Below are 12,953 nucleotides of genomic sequence, written 5' to 3'. Positions count from 1 at the left end.
GCAGTCACTGCAGAGGTGCTTAGGAAGGATCCCATGAGCTATGGCTGCAGTCACTGCAGAGGGGCTTAGGCAGGAGCCAGTCCCACTGAGAAGAGCAAAGGCCACCAAGACCATCCCAGTATTGCCAAAAAGTCATTTTGAGTTCCCGCAGCTTGTGGCAGGGCCCACGAGCTACACGGTTGCAGCATAGTGCCTTCTCGCTCGGTCCTGAGACACTTCCGTAAGCATCTCTGCTAATCACAGGGTGACACTGGGGAAGGGCTTGAGAGAGCCTCTGTTGGGGGAGACGCTGTCTCAGAGCCTTCCCATTTGAAATGATGGGGTTTTCCACAGATCTGGTGGTGGTCGCAGTCATTTTGCTGTGCACGAGTCATAGAAATCATATAATCATAGAAAATGAGGGTTGGAAGGGACCTCAGGAGGTCTCATCCAGTCCAACTCCCTGCTCAAAGCAGGACCAGCCCCAACTACATCATCCCAGCCAGGGCTTTGTCTACCCGGGTCCTCAAAACCTCTGAGGATGAAGATAGCACGGCCGCTCTGGGCAGCCCGTTCCAGTGCTTCACCACCCTCCTAGAGTCACAGGATGGTTTGGTTTTAAACAGACTGTCTTCCCTCCCAGCGGGCGCTCTGTTTGCTGCCGCTGCCCCAGTTTCTGCGTCGAGCAGTGAAGTCCACCTCAGCCCAGCGAGAACGTGAAAGCGGAGTCCCTCTCTGCTTAGGGCAGAGCAAACCGAGTGGAAAACAGTCACTGCTATATTTAACCACCGTGCATTATGTCGTTATAGCAACTGCATCCATAAAACTTATATCAGCAGCGCCATCTAAAAGCGGCATCAAGGCACCATTAGCCAAGCCGGTCTTGTCTGTTCCATTTGGGGAAAAAAGTCTCTGACTTCTCTAGCTTCCTCCCAACGGGCTGCAAGCTCAGCATGGGGCTTGAGGCTTTGCAGGGAGAGCACGTGGCACTCAGTGTGGTGATTAGGAGGTGATTATGAGGCTTGGCAGTGCCTGAGTCCCCTGGCATGGCTCTGTGCATGCGTGCTCACTCTGGAGAGCAGCATTGCGTGATCCTGGGTATATCTGGGGCACGTGCATGGGAGAAAAGAGCATTTGCTGTCCCGTGCAGTTGCACCAGAGTGTGGGGGTAGGTTAAATGCCAGTCGCAAGGAGCCGGGAGGAGACCGCCACTATCCAGCAGGCCTCGCTCAGATGAACGGAGCAGAAGGCACCAGCTTTGTCCGTCCTCAGCAGCCGTTTCCCTGGTAACGGTGACCAGATGACCAGCTCTCTCTAATCAGAGAAAAGAAACCTCCCGGAACGGCGTGTCCTCCCCCAGCTCTTCATGGCATTAGCAGTTTGGTCACGTTGCTGATGGAAGCTGCGGCCGTTCCCGCTCTACCCCAGCGCCGTGGGGGTGAGAGCGGGGAGCCGTGGAGCAGCCTTCTCGTCCATGCCCTGGAACTGCCCTGAGTCACTGGCTCTTCCAGGCACTGGCAAAACCCAACCTGAGCTTCCGAAGCGTGCACAAAGGCGGCAGGCCTGCACGTTGCGAGCTGTGGGAGCTCGGCCTGCCAGGGAATCACAGCCCGCGCGGCCAGGTAGGGAGGAGGCATCTCAGCTCATGAGCATTTAGCTCCGGAAGCCTGACCTGGGATGTCTCTGGACTCCCTGGGGACCAGCTGCCCTTCTTCTCCCGCATCTCTTCAGCCCGTTAATTCGGCAGATCAGTGGAGCCCGTGTTCTTATGTATGCGCTGCATTCACCCAGTGCTCTGCAGTGACCAACACCATGAAGTCAGACCCTTGCGGAGGGAAGGTCTCAATGTCCCTGCACAATTTTCCATGGAGCAGAGGATCACCAGAACTGCAGACCACCCAGCAGGGCTTGGGCTCCCCTGCCCTCTCCCTTGGACCCCTCAGTGAGTCCCCCGACAGCCCAATCCTGACGTCCTCAGTTGGTTTTTACTTGTTTCTTGCTGCCAGCTTTGGTCTGAGATGCTGGTGCGCCGCGCTTCCCGGAGAGTTGTGCCTAGGAGAGCTGGTGGAGAGTTGCTCCTGAGACTGACCAAAAATCAGGTCTCGGATTGCACCTAATGCCTAAACACCGAGGTCCTGTCCTGCCAGCTGCTGAGCACCTGCAAGCCCTTAGCACTCCTGCATCTCAGGGGAGATGCTCAGCACCCTACGTGATTGGACCTGAGCGAGGAGGACAGCAGTGGACCATGCAGGTGGATTCCAGTGCAGGCATGCTGCCAGCTGCAGTGCCTCCTCGTCGTGTTTTCCTGCAACTTCCGCTTCCCCTGCAGCGCAGCACGGTTCGTCTCCAGAACAACCTTCCTGAAATGGCAGCAGCAAGTGGCCGTCACCTCTGCTCTACTTGGAGCTGCTCCATGGAGACCACTGGAGGGGAATAGGATGGGCAACGGGAGAAGCCAGGTTTGGGAGAGTACTGTCAATATTCCTGGGCGTGCGGGGGAGGCAGAGCCCTGCCTGCGTTGCATGTTCCCACCACAGTGCGCTCCATCCTAGTGCTGGGGGGATGAACGAACACCCCGGCGATTTCTCCACGGCACAGATCTCTTCCCCATCACTGCACTGACCCAAGGGCAGCCCGTGCCATGCAGCTGGCTCAGGATGGAGGCAGCAAGGACAGCAGCTGCATTGCCGCACGTCTGCTCCCCGCTCCAAGAATAGCTCCTACGACTCGGAGCAGAGCAAGGCTGGAGCACCCTGCCGCCAAGCTGCCATGCCCATCAAGCCCCTGAACACAAGTCCCCTCTGTTCCTAACTTGAACTGTCCTTCCCTGCCAGCGGGGCCCCTGCTCCTCACTGGAACTTCTCCAGACAGGCCCTGAAAAGTGAGAGGGGTATCCCCATGCCCTGAGGCTTGTGGCCAGTGGTGATGATCACCAGTTGGCTCCTGGGGCCAAGCTTTTCCTTCTGCCCCTTGCACATCCCCAAGGCCGGGAGAGAAGGTGGCTGAAGAGGGAGACGTCAGCTGTGAGTGGAGAGCCACGTCAGTGTGAAGTGAGGCAGAAGGCAGGGCAGACTAACTACCTTAGAGACTAACCGTAGGGTGGAGAGGGATGGCATAAACTTTACCAGGCCTGTTCCCCTGTGTGATGGAGTCAGTCCCGTGGGCTGCAGATCTCGCACTCTGGAGAAGAGAAGAAGGCTGATGGGAGACTCTATCCAGGGCCTCTGCCCCCTGGTTGCTGCGCCTGAGTTCTGCCATGACCTGCATTTCTGGCCGGACTCCGGCTTTGAACTGCTTTGTGTATTCATCACCCAGCACTTCCTATTTTGTCTATGCCCGTGTGGCTAATCCCTTTCCTTGAAACGAACCAGAAACGAGAGATGACGGGCTTTTGCAAGTGACGGGAGGAACACTGCAGTTTGCATACAATGCGTAGTTTATCCCGCTGGATTTACACGTGAATTGTCACATTGTCCGTGCGCAGCGCTGCGCGGGGACGATAACGATCTCTGTCAGTACTACACAGGGTGAAGTAACCTTGCTTGGGGGTTTGGGGTTTTTTTTGGGGGGGGGGGAGGGGTTGGCAAACTGGCCCCTGTCTGGGTCTGCACAGCCCAGCTGTGGGACTGCTCCTGCTGCCATCTACCGGACACCTGCACGTCTGGCCCACCGCAGCAGGGGCCAGAGGACAGCGGAGTGAACGGGAGCTCTTGGAAGTGCCACACAGCAGAGGGGAAAGAGAGGCACAAAGGAAAGTGAGCCCCAGAGATGACAAGAATCAAGGCTCAGCATCCCTTGCGCCTTCGGCACATGTGCTGCAGCACACTTGGCGTCCCCACGGTCTCATCCCCAGGCTCTCTGAGTTTTTAAGGGGCATTTTCCTGCACTAGGCCAGGATAGAGGCACCCTGGCAGTACAGCCCTGCCGTTATCCAAACTGTGCCTGGGATGTGGGGGCCATTTGTGCTTCCCACACCGCTCACTGCAACAGCCACTAAACCCCTGGCTGTGGCCCTGGGTGAAAGAGGGCAGCTCCCAAAGCGTGAGCGAGGCATCCTGGGCAGCAGTAGGAAGCCAAGTGGGTGGAAGCTCTCCTGTCTGTGAACAGTGATCCAGCCCAGCTACATGTGCAGAGACCCTCGGGCATGGCCCAGAGAGGCCTCCAGCTTCCCTAGGAGCTCTGGCAGGGAGGCACTGCTGCCACGCCAGCAGCGCCTTGGAGGGCAGACATTCTTGCAGTGACACCGGGTGTTGGGCAGCATCTTGCAGCATTTCCTCCGACACAACACTGGGTGTCAGGGAGCCCCTTGGCCTGGACTGCTCATGCTTGTGCTGAGGATGAGGAGGGTGAAGGCACACGGGGAGAGAAGCCATTTGTGGGCAGCCAGCCCCACTCTGTCCCTGCATCAGTGGGCCCAGGGCACCCAGCATCTGCTCTTGGAAGTGCATTTCAAGGGGTACCACTGCAAGTGCGTGTGCAAGCGTGTACGAGTGTGCGCATGTGGGTGCGTGGTCCATCAGACCCTCAAAGCCCCTCTGTATGTGAAGCCAGGTTTGCAAGGCCTCCCCTTGCACTCACCCTCTGTCTCTTCTCCTTCCCAGGAACCTGCACTCGGAGGGGAAGCTCCCTGAAGGTATGTCGGCCACGTCTCCCCAGTGCTTGCCCCAGGTGTCAGCAACCTCCCTCTCCCCCGTTAGGCAACCCCTTCACTTGCATGTTCTGTCTGAATCATCCACCTTCCATTTGCAATGCAAATGAACCTGCAGCTGAACTCCCTGCTGCTCTGTCAGCTCCCCATGGACTCCTTCCTGGACCAAGGTGTTGCAGCTGTTGGGGCCAGCCTGGCTGGGGAGCTGGGGTGCAACGCTGTGCTCAGCCCCTTCTCACTGTGTCCCTCACCACTTGCCTTTACCTGCCTTCACCACTCTTTGGTCTCCCCTGGTTTGCTGATCAGCCCTAAGACAAGCTGCAGTGGTGCCAAGGGTTTAGAAGTGCAGACAGAGGGAGAGGTGGAACCAGGTGACCCTCTGGCTGAGGGGCTTTCTAGCCCTGTCCCAGCACAGTCTGAGCTCTGCTCCCCTTACTGCTGCGGGCAAGTATGACGGCCGTGTCTCAAGCCTGTGTCCAGCCCCTAGCTGCAGGAACGGCCTCCCACTATTTGGTTAGCAGGGGCAGGGAAAAACCATCTGTGTCCCTGCTGGGGAACAGCAGGAGCCAAAAACAGAGAGGAACAGCAGCTCCCTGGCCTGGGGCTGCTGTTCACTGCTGGTCTGGTGGAGTGGGCATGAGCTCAGACGCCAGCGTCTCCTCCACTCTGTTTCTGACTGACCCTCTGTGGCAACAGGTAAGTCACTGTCCCTATGCATGCCTCGATTGTCCTGTCTGTGAAGTGGGAGCATTAACACTGACCTCTCCTCCAGGAATAGGATAAAAACGGAGGTCTGGGGAACTAAAAGAAATGGAGGTTCAGGGAAGACGCAGGGGTTTCATATGTCTGGAAGGCTGTCCAGATGGAGAGTGATTGTTCTCCCCTGCCCTGGAGGCCAGAGCCTGAGGCAGTGGGCTTGAACAGCAGAGTCCAGGACCTGTCATGAGAAGCTTCTGAGCTGCCAGAACAGGAGGAGCCAGCTATTAACCCAGTGGAAGCTCCATCACCGGAGGTTTGGGAAGAGGCTGGACAGGCACGGGTCTGGGGTGGCTTAGGAGCAGCTGGGCAGAGGGCTGGTCACGATGGCCCTTGAGGTCCTCCAGCCCTATGGTTCTGAGTTTGTGCAGCACTGGGAAGGAGAAGGGGAAGGGGAAGAGGCAGGGGCAGCTGGTGCTGAGCCTTGCTACAGTCGTCTGGAGAACGGGCCTTGCTGGAGCAGCAGAGGGAGCTCCAAAGTGCGGTGGACAAGATGCAACGAGCACTGGCTGTTACTGCCATGCTCTGTGGACAGATTTGTACCGGGGGCCTCTACGCCAGGCTGGCTTCAGACACTGCTGGAGCTTCACGCTGGTCGTTGGGGCTGGGTTTAAACGTGTCTAAAATTGGTACCAGGAGCCAGGCTCACGTCTAGGTGGCGCCTGTTTCTCCCCCAGTGTCAAAGGACTCCTGAAGCTATGCTCGCTCCTCTGATTACATCACATCTGACATGACCTACAAGTGCCCATGGAGCGGGGAGCCCCGGCGCTGCTGCTTACACTGAGCCTTTCCAAATATAGTCCCTGACCCGCTGACATGTCCGGCATTTCTAATTTGATCTGGCGGGCATGCGGGGGCCATGCATCAGAGGGGCTTGGTGACAGGAGCGTGACGTCAGGAGCACAGCTGAGAAGCACGCTTAAAAGCCGGGGGGCGTCTGAAATTGAACCTGCCTAAATGCATGGGATTGGTGGATCCACAGAAAATCCTTCCACGTGTCATTGGGCAGTGAAGCCTGTCAGCGTGGTCCCTGACAGGTTGTGAGACAAGATGGCACCGTGTGCAGTGATGTGCCCGTGAGCACCCCACATATCCCACCTGGCCTCCTAAGCCTCTGCCCAGCGTGCACACCACACACCCAGGTCCTGGCTGGAACCAGCTTCATCCTGGAAGAGCCCGGGTACAGGCACCTAGCAGGAGCAGCATCAGCAGCTCTACTTGCATGTGCTTGTTGGAAGGAGAAAGCCCGACTGGCTCCCTTCAGGCCCCGCAATGCTATTCCAGCTGCCAACAGCTTCTCTACACTCGCATCAGGTTCACAGGTGCAGCAGTCTGCCCCGCACACAGAGGTTATAAGAGCAAATCCCTCAATAGCACTGGGTGGGTGTTGCCTCTCTCTGACCCAGCTGGGAGCGGGAAGCACGTTTCCCCAGCCCTTCCCCTCTCCAGCCCCTACCTGCTTCCTGGCACCCACTGCTCACAGGCGGAGCAGCCTCTGCTGCTAGTGCCTGGTGACCCCAGTCACCTGGCTGGCACAGAGGCCTCCTGCAGGGCACAAGCTGTGGCTGCCTGGCTGTGCCTGCCCCCAGCCTGGTCAGCAGGACTCCGAGCTGGCACCTCTCGCCAGCAGCACATTCCCTGGCAGGGTTTTTACTTTCAAGGAACATGCGGGCTGCTGGGGCGGAAGGAGGTCAGGGCATTTGCTGCAGGAACTGGGGTTTCTTAGATAAAGATGGGCTGGAAGCATGAAGGACGGTTTCCTCCACAGGAGCGCCCGTAACCCTAAACCCTCCTCTGCTCCCAGCTTTGCAAGAACACCTTGGGCAGCTCTGCCAGGCTCATAAACAGTTGGCTGGAAAGCAAGAGGCACCTTGCATTGCGGTTGCCCCCAGCCCCTCTCCCTGCCCCGCGCAGGGCTGAGATGCCAACAGGTGCCTGGTGGAAATGCTGGATTTTTTAATTTTTTTTAAATAAGAAGAAGAATTTATAAATATATATATGGTGGAAATGCTGGGTGCCAGGGCAGGAGATTCCAGTTCCAGAGCTCTCCTCTGCTATTCAGCTCGGCAGGGCATGACCCCAGCCCTGCCAGCTGGACCTACCCAGCAAGCAGATTGCTGGGCTGCAGCTGCCTGAAGGATCTTGTGGGTAGCATCTGATCAGTGAGTTCTCCATCCGTGTCCCCTTTGTGCTGCAAAATGCGTGCAGCCTGCTGGTGGTACCCCCTGGGGACAGGCTGCAGATCCTGAGCTGGGTAAGTCCTGGCACTGAACCACATCTGAATAATTCCCTTTTGGGAACGGAGGCGTGGGCCTTGTGGGAGCGCATGGAGGGGATGTTTGCATCTGCCTGTCACAGCAGCCCTGTCCCGGTGGCAGCGGGACCAGTGCAGGGTCCAGCTCTATGCAACTAGCAGCCTGAAGAGCAGCAGCGGGGCACTGACACAGCAATGGCCATTGGCCTGGTGAAACAAGCCAAGTCTAAACCTGCCTCTGAAATGAGGCCTGGGGCTTGTTGCCCGCTCCCAGAGAATGCCTTGAGCCCCCTGGCCTGCAGCCCGGCTCCCCACAGCCCAGCTCTTGCAGGGCAGGAGTCCCCCAGGCACAGGCCAGGGAGTGGTGCAGGGTGTCCCTGGCTCACGCCTGGTGCTTCCAGGGGGCTAGTTGGCACAGGCATCCGCTCGTCACAGCCTCGCTGCAAGGACTAGCTCAGTTGCTGTTAGCAGACAGGTGCTCCTCTGGATTGCTGCCTTTGCAGTGTGAATTGCCTGGGCGCATAGAGTTCAGGAGAGCCTTGGAGCTCAAGGCAGCAGGGCCACCTGTTCCCAGCTTCTGGGCTAGGGCTCATCTTGGGCTTGGCGTTACTTGCAGCCTGCTTTCCACCATCCCAGAGCTCCACCTGCTGGCCACGGCCCCCACAGCCCACTCCGGTTTTCCACTCCGCTCTGCCGAGCTTGGAAAAACACCTGAAACAATGAGCGCAATGGCAGCAACGTCAGCTTTGGAAGCACTGAGGAATCTCAGGGCAGGTCCCAAGGAGCTCTGCTCCCTTCATGGGACCAGGAGCTGAGCTGAGTTCAGTAGTGAGGACAATTTAGTTGTGAAAGGAAAATTCACAGGAGTCTTAGAAATATCAGCAAAATCTCCCCCACCTGTTCCAGGCACCCCCTGCCTGGTAAGCATCTGACAGTGCCAATACCAGCCTGGGTAACAGTTGACACCATCCGGACCAGACCAGGAAAGCCTTCCCTGCAATGGAGGAGGGACAGCAAACCAAGGGCTTCTCATGCAGTTTTTATCTGACACTGGTTTGGCATTGAAGGCCTTCCTGTGCACCCTGCCTGGAGTGAACCAGAGCAGCTCAGAAATCCTTTAGGTGGTGGGTCTGTGGAGGCAGGTTGCCAGCTCGTAAGTCCACATCCAGCCCTAGCAGAACAATTAAGAGGTAAAGAAACATTTGAGTGGAAGAGCAGGTGGCATGAAAGGAGAGGCCGATGAGGTTTGGAGGTGGGGTGCCTGCCTCTGGCATGGGGAACAGCCATTATTGGAAGTTCGTAGGTGCAGGTTGGAGAAGCATCTGCCTGGGATGGATCAGACAGAGCTGGACTAGATGTGATGCCCTGAGGGTCTGCCCAGCCCGATCCTTCTATGATAGGGACCCCTGTAGCATCTGAAAACCCAGCCTGGTGATCCTGCAGGCTAGTAACTATCCTGCTCTTTTTTGTCTTTGTGCAGGATGCCGAGTCCTCATCCTAGAGTCGGTGAATCTCCTGCGGAAGTATATCTCCGCGCTGGATGTGCCCATTAGCTGTCTGCTGTCCCGGGATGTTCTCTTCATACTAACCAAGGAGGAGTCTGAACAAGCCAAGGTGAGATGCTTTGTGCCTGCCCCGCCAGTTAGATCATGTCATAGTGATGGTGAGGGAATCACCCAAGAGGGTCTCACACACTTGGATTATTCAGGTTGCATTTTGGCAATTTATGATGATTCAGTAGATTGGCTTTTAGGAATCCAAAGGGCGTGAGTCTTGCACCGCAGCTTGTAGCCACCCAGGTATTGGATGCAGAGGTGTGGTCTGTAGAGACTGCCTTTCTCTGCATGAAATATTCTGTCTAGATGGGATCGTGCAGGCTGCTCAGCTCAAGACAGGGCACTGCTTGCTAGAGCCCGCGGTCGCCAACTGCAGCTCCAGGTGGGTGGCAATGGCCACTCCTAGCAAGTTGCACTCTCTTAGGGGCAAACCTGGGGATGCTCTGCTCTGGGAGTCCTGGTACCCAGTGCTGAGCTGTCACCTATATGAGGGCAGCAACAGGACACTCCTGGTACAGAAACTGCTCTGAGACTTGAAAGCACCATTAGTTACTTGGGCTTCTGGACCTCGGACCCTGTCCTCCCCGGAGGCACAGGCTTCCTGACTGTCGTGTTATACACACCACCGTCGGTGTCCTCCTGGCAGCTGCAGATCAGAAGCCACTATAAATGATCAGTTCAGTCCAAATCCTGCCAGGGTGGGGGCCCCACTGTTAATCTAATAGGCAACTTTCCAGAAAGGCCTGGGTGCTGCCCTCCGAATGGGTACGGAAGTTTCCTCTTTGTCTCCTTCTAGCGGGCCATGCGGTGTCATCGCAGCCAGCTCCTCTGGTTTCGCCACATCTACATGGTATTCTCTCGCTATATGGTGATCAATTCCCTCCGCCTTCTGTGACGCAGTGCAGAGTCGCACACACCTCCCAGTGCGCTGAGATCCCAGAGAAGGGACCAAAGGAGAGAGGAAGTCTGCCAGGTCAAGCACTACTGAAAGCACCTGCTTCTGCCTGCCATGGGAAGCAGACAGTGCCCAGAACCCCTTGACTGCAGACGCATGCTGTATGTACTTCCTTCTGCTCCTTTACTTGGGCTCTAACAACTCTTGAATGTTCTCATTGTAATAACCCAATAGGATCAGAAACATGGAACAGTCTGAGGCTAATTACAAGTGAGAGTTCAGACATCACTCAGGTTACAGCACTGCTTTTCTTCAGGGATCTAGAGCTCAGGGTCACCTGGCAATCCCTGCCTTGCGCCCTGTTCCCCAGGGCAGGCACCAGGAAGGACATGTCCAAGGGCACATAGTCTCCCTTGGGATTTGATCCTGCAGCCCTCAGGCTGGAATATTGGACCACAAAGGACTACTGGGTCATGGAGGACCCCCATTCAGGCAGCCTGCCACTTCCTGAACTTTAAGTCCCAAATCTGTAAAATAAAACATCAGCAATTACAGACGGATGTGCTGGTTCCTTCCACCTTGAGCCCCCAGCCAGGCTGTGGGGTGAGCAGCAGACTGTGGGGTGAAGCATTAGCATTTATTCCTACAGGGTGGCAGCACGACAGGCAGTTCTCCAGTGAAGTATGTTTGCAGACATCGACGTTCCAGCAGCCCGGTGTGGGTCCTCCTGCCTTTGAGTTCAGCGGGTAAGTGATGAGTCAGCCAGTTCTCACCTAGCTGTGTATAGTGTGTAAGTCTACGTAGAGGTTGGAGCAGAGAGCAAAGGAGGACTGTCACCCTGAGGCAGTCATAACAATGCTCATCACTCCCATTGTGCTTTCCCCTCAATACTGCACCAGCTATTAAAACAAAATTAGGGCTTAACTGTGTGCTCAAGCCCTGATCTCATGCTTAAATACGTACCTAAGAACATGGCGTGGTCTTTCCTTACACAGCAAAGCACCTTAACATGTGGATTCACACAAGAACACTGCCAGGGAAGTTAACTTAAGTATGTGCATAAGTATATAGTTGTACTAGAGCCTATCAAGTCACTATAAATGGGGTTTAACTGTAAACCCGGAGGCAGACCAGGGTAACAGAGTAGTGTTCCCAGAGACGGGACTGTTCTATGTAGGAGAATGGTATAAACCAGACAGTAACACAATTAGGACAGGTCTTCATTAGACTCTTTCAATGGAAGCAAGAATCTTGTTCTGGCCAGTGTGATTTGAACATGGTAGGTAAAGTACCAAGGAGCCAGCTTTGGGATGGGTCCAGAACCAATGGGCTTTGAGAGTGGAGGGGTAAATCAGGCAGCACAGAGGAATTTACTTAAGGAAAAAAAGCAAAGATTTATTTCCCTCAGAGCTCAGCACAGGACAGCTTGAGCTAACATCACGCGCTGGTCCACCTGGGCCAGTGCACACACTTGGCGCCCTGAAGTGGTGTCACGGTTTTGACATGCTCCTGATAGTCTTGTGCTCCTTCACTGCCTTCTCCCACTCCTTGCCATTGATCTCCTCGATGGTGGTGCTGTGCACAGTGCCCTCATCCAAGCAGTGTGGGGCAATTCCTACAGAAAGAGGAGAAATAACTGCCCAGAAGGGGAACTGGCCCATTCCAGGGCTGGCACAGCTCTTGGTCCAGCTACAGCTGCCAAGCGCCGGTGCACTGTGCTGCCTTGGACAGAGTGCTTGTGGTCCCAGCGGGCATGAGCCCAGCTGGACACTCAGTTTTGTTGCCAGCTGTTTGCCAGGTTTCCCTCCCTGTTTCTTTTACCTACCATAGCCATCCGGGTTAGAGCGGGGGGTGTAAAAGCTCTGCACACCGCAGGTCTTGCAGAAGGTGTGCTGGGCGCGGTGTGTGTTGAAGGTGTACTTGGTTATGTTATCAGCACCCTGAGCAAACAGAGAAAGGACAAACGTTTGGCGGAGGAGCAGGAACAGGTCACTCCCCACTGCCTCCGGGCATTGGGCTTGTAACTAAGAAGTCCAAAATGGCAGGCACAAAACAGAAGCTTCATTACAGCCAGACTAAAAATATCGTCGTCTGAGTTACAGGGTTCCTGCGCTGCTGTTGCTCCTTTTCCTCTCTCCTCCCCTCACAGTACAACAGGCACCAAGGCTTTAACTTCAGCGTGGTACTCTGTTGCCACAGGCCTGTTTTTTAAATGCCCCACAACAAACAAAACTGAACTTCTGTTGTTCCAAGAAGCCGTGGGCAAGTCTCTGGGTTCATCTGAGCCCACAGCGTGCTGTAGTGTGGCAAACTGTTCAGCTGCAGTGGAAAATCCAGGGAAATCTGATTGTGAGGAGTTGAAGAAAGCCGGAAGCCAAGCTAGGCAGTGCCCTTGTAACCATAAAGATTTAGAAGTTAAGCTTGCAATTAGGATTGAAAACATCAAGGTAAAATAGGCTAACACTGACCTAAGAGAGAGGCAGAATGAACACTTTGGAGTGACGCTGCCAGCGCCTCCGCCAAGACTCACGGAGCCAAGACCGATATGTCTTCCAGAGCTTTGCCACAAGCCCTTAGCTCGTTAGTAGCTCGTTAGTAGCACGAACAGTGCGGAAGCCCTGCCCTGTACCACCCCAGAGGATAGCAGCCCTTGCCCACAGCACAGTCTTTCCCTGCCTAGTGTGTTCCCTTTTCACATGTGGAACTTTCCATCCTGAGTTGTGCTAGCAAATGCCCTGCCAGGCTCTGGGCATCCCAGTGGAGTCCTCAACTCCACGCGCTCCCCACCAGCCAGCCACAGGCACGTTTATGATGCCCACCTGGCTACTGCATGCATCTCTCAGGCCCACCCCACTCGTGCACTTT

At 55.8% G+C, this 12,953-nt stretch overlaps 2 protein-coding genes across 2 annotated transcripts in view; one reads left to right on the top strand and one right to left on the bottom strand.

Moving 5' to 3' along the window:
* The window catches only part of PIGL (phosphatidylinositol glycan anchor biosynthesis class L), a 61,706-nt gene extending 50,662 nt beyond the window's left edge, over positions 1-11,044 (top strand). The window contains exons 5-7 of the mRNA XM_006033112.3: positions 4,581-4,612; positions 9,118-9,251; positions 9,990-11,044. Of these exons, the coding sequence (XP_006033174.2) occupies positions 4,581-4,612; positions 9,118-9,251; positions 9,990-10,088 (265 nt within the window). The 3' untranslated portion in view covers positions 10,089-11,044. The remainder of the gene's footprint in view (positions 1-4,580; positions 4,613-9,117; positions 9,252-9,989) is intronic.
* A 413-nt stretch (positions 11,045-11,457) lies between these two features.
* The window catches only part of CENPV (centromere protein V), a 5,692-nt gene continuing 4,196 nt past the window's right edge, over positions 11,458-12,953 (bottom strand). Inside the window, 2 exon segments of the mRNA XM_025214854.1 lie at positions 11,458-11,703; positions 11,914-12,028. Coding sequence (XP_025070639.1) covers positions 11,579-11,703; positions 11,914-12,028 — 240 coding nt within the window. The 3' untranslated portion in view covers positions 11,458-11,578.

Source organism: Alligator sinensis, unplaced genomic scaffold, assembly GCF_000455745.1.
Source record: "Alligator sinensis unplaced genomic scaffold, ASM45574v1 scaffold1801_1, whole genome shotgun sequence".
NCBI lineage: Eukaryota > Metazoa > Chordata > Crocodylia > Alligatoridae > Alligator > Alligator sinensis.
This window is presented reverse-complemented; position numbering and strand designations above follow the sequence as displayed.